This window comes from Aureococcus anophagefferens (genome assembly GCF_000186865.1).
Source record: "Aureococcus anophagefferens unplaced genomic scaffold AURANscaffold_825, whole genome shotgun sequence".
Lineage (NCBI taxonomy): Eukaryota > Pelagophyceae > Pelagomonadales > Pelagomonadaceae > Aureococcus > Aureococcus anophagefferens.
Genome location: NW_008706107.1, coordinates 2,553 through 4,341, shown reverse-complemented (window position 1 = coordinate 4,341; position 1,789 = coordinate 2,553). Strand labels below are relative to the sequence as shown.

Below are 1,789 nucleotides of genomic sequence, written 5' to 3'. Positions count from 1 at the left end.
GGCGACGCTCCAGTCGCCGGAGCTGCGGCGGAAGCTGAGCAGCGCGAATCGATCAACGGAGCCGTCGAGCTGCACGACGGCGACGACCTCCGCGAGCGGCTCCGCGGCGACGTCGCGCGCGGCGGGGCGCCGCGGCCCTGCCGCAACTTCCGCCGCGACCTGAGCGGGCGGAGCTACGACTCGTGCGTCTGCGGCTGGGCCCAGGGCGACCACGGCGCCAAGGAGCCGACGCGCGGCGCGTCGTCGGAGCTGCGGGACGCGCTCCGGGGCACGAGCCGCCGGTCCTTCGACGAGGCCAACGACTGCTTCGTCTCCGTGAAGATCCCCGCCGACGCGCCGGCCCACGGCGACGACAGCGACGACGACGCGGAGGCCGCCTTCTTCTGCGGCGGGCCCGCGGCCGGGTCCTTCGCCTGCAGCGGGTTCTCCTTCCTGAGCTAGGGCGTCTGTGTGTCTCGGGGCCGGGGGCTCGCTCCGCGCGCGCGCGCGAGGGTCGCGCGGCGGCGGCGGCGCCGGCAGGCCTGCCGGCGCCCGGGCGGCGTTGAAGCCCGAGGGGGTTGACCGCCGGTATGCCTGGTAGTATGCGCCTACTATGCGGGTTTTATGCGGGTTTTATGCGGGTGGTATGCGGGTTTTATGCGGGTTTTATGCGGGTGGTATGCGGCTGCTATGCTGGTCGTATGCGGGTGGTATGCGGGTGGTATGCGGGTGGTATGCGGGTGGTATGCGGGTGGTATGCGGGTGGTATGCGGGTGGTATGCGGGTGGTATGCGGCTGCTATGCTGGTGTATGCCCGGCTGGTGTATGCCTGGTGGTCGGCCCCCTCTGGTTGAAGCCTCGTCACTGCCGGCTAAGCTAAAGTTAACCGGTTCAAAGAGCAGCGAAGCCGTGCAGTTTTGACGTCACGGCTTTGCCTCGCTCCGGGCTCGGACGCGCGATGCAGCGGTTCCAGGACTTGGCGCGGCGCTCGGTCTGTGGACCATGTCGCGCCTGGGCCCGGCTGCGAGTCGCTCGGGAAAGACCATCGGTCGAAGGCGAGCAACTTAGTTCGCGTCGGGGCAGCCCGTGGATGACGAGAACGGCCGTTAACGGTGGGGGGCGACCGACGAGGGGCCCAACTTAGTTCCAGGGGGCGTTTGGTGTGACCAACTTCGAAGAAACACCCCCTGGGATGTCTCTCCCGAGGGGACTGTCCGGGTGTGGTCACACCAAACGCCTCATGCATTGCGCGGTGAGCACCGTGTCACCCGCGGCGCCGCACGCCTCCCGGAGGCGGTGAGGTGATCTCGATCAAATCCACTCGAGCCGAAGAGCTGCCGCGAGGGCATCTGGTCGCCCCCATGACGAACGATTCCCGACGCTCTGTGACTCGAAGGGGACCGAAAATCGGGTCGGGGGAAGCTGCCGCGCCTCATTCCACCCCCTGGGGCTGCCCGTTTGCGTCGCCTCGCAATCGTCCGGATGTCGCGTCTTTTCATGTGCCTCACCCACATGTTTGCGGACCTCAAAGCCACTGGGATCGTTGCACGTCGCTGCATATTCGAGGAGCGCGGGGCCCTCTAAGGTGGAGATTCCACCATCGGCCGCTGAAATGCTCGCACGAGAGACCGTCTCTTAGCTACGGATTACTGCAGCATTGCTTCATAGATGTGCTTGTTCAACGACGGCTCATTCGCAGCCGTAGCCGGTGGTGTTGGAAACCGTAGCGCCGCCACGAAAAACGCCCGTCGTCTTCCACGGGGGCAGCCTCGTTCGAGATGGCCGACGAGTCCGCCGACGCGGCGCCGCC

General features: G+C 67.1%; 1 protein-coding gene across 1 annotated transcript; it reads left to right on the top strand.

Moving 5' to 3' along the window:
• Positions 1-603: 603 nt before the first annotated feature.
• Positions 604-900, top strand: AURANDRAFT_35420 (hypothetical protein; the record flags this gene model as incomplete). Its single annotated transcript, XM_009044794.1, has 1 exon — positions 604-900. The coding sequence occupies one exon, from the start codon at positions 604-606 to the stop codon at positions 898-900; it is 297 nt and encodes a 98-aa protein (XP_009043042.1).
• Between the last annotated feature and the right edge of the window lie 889 nt (positions 901-1,789).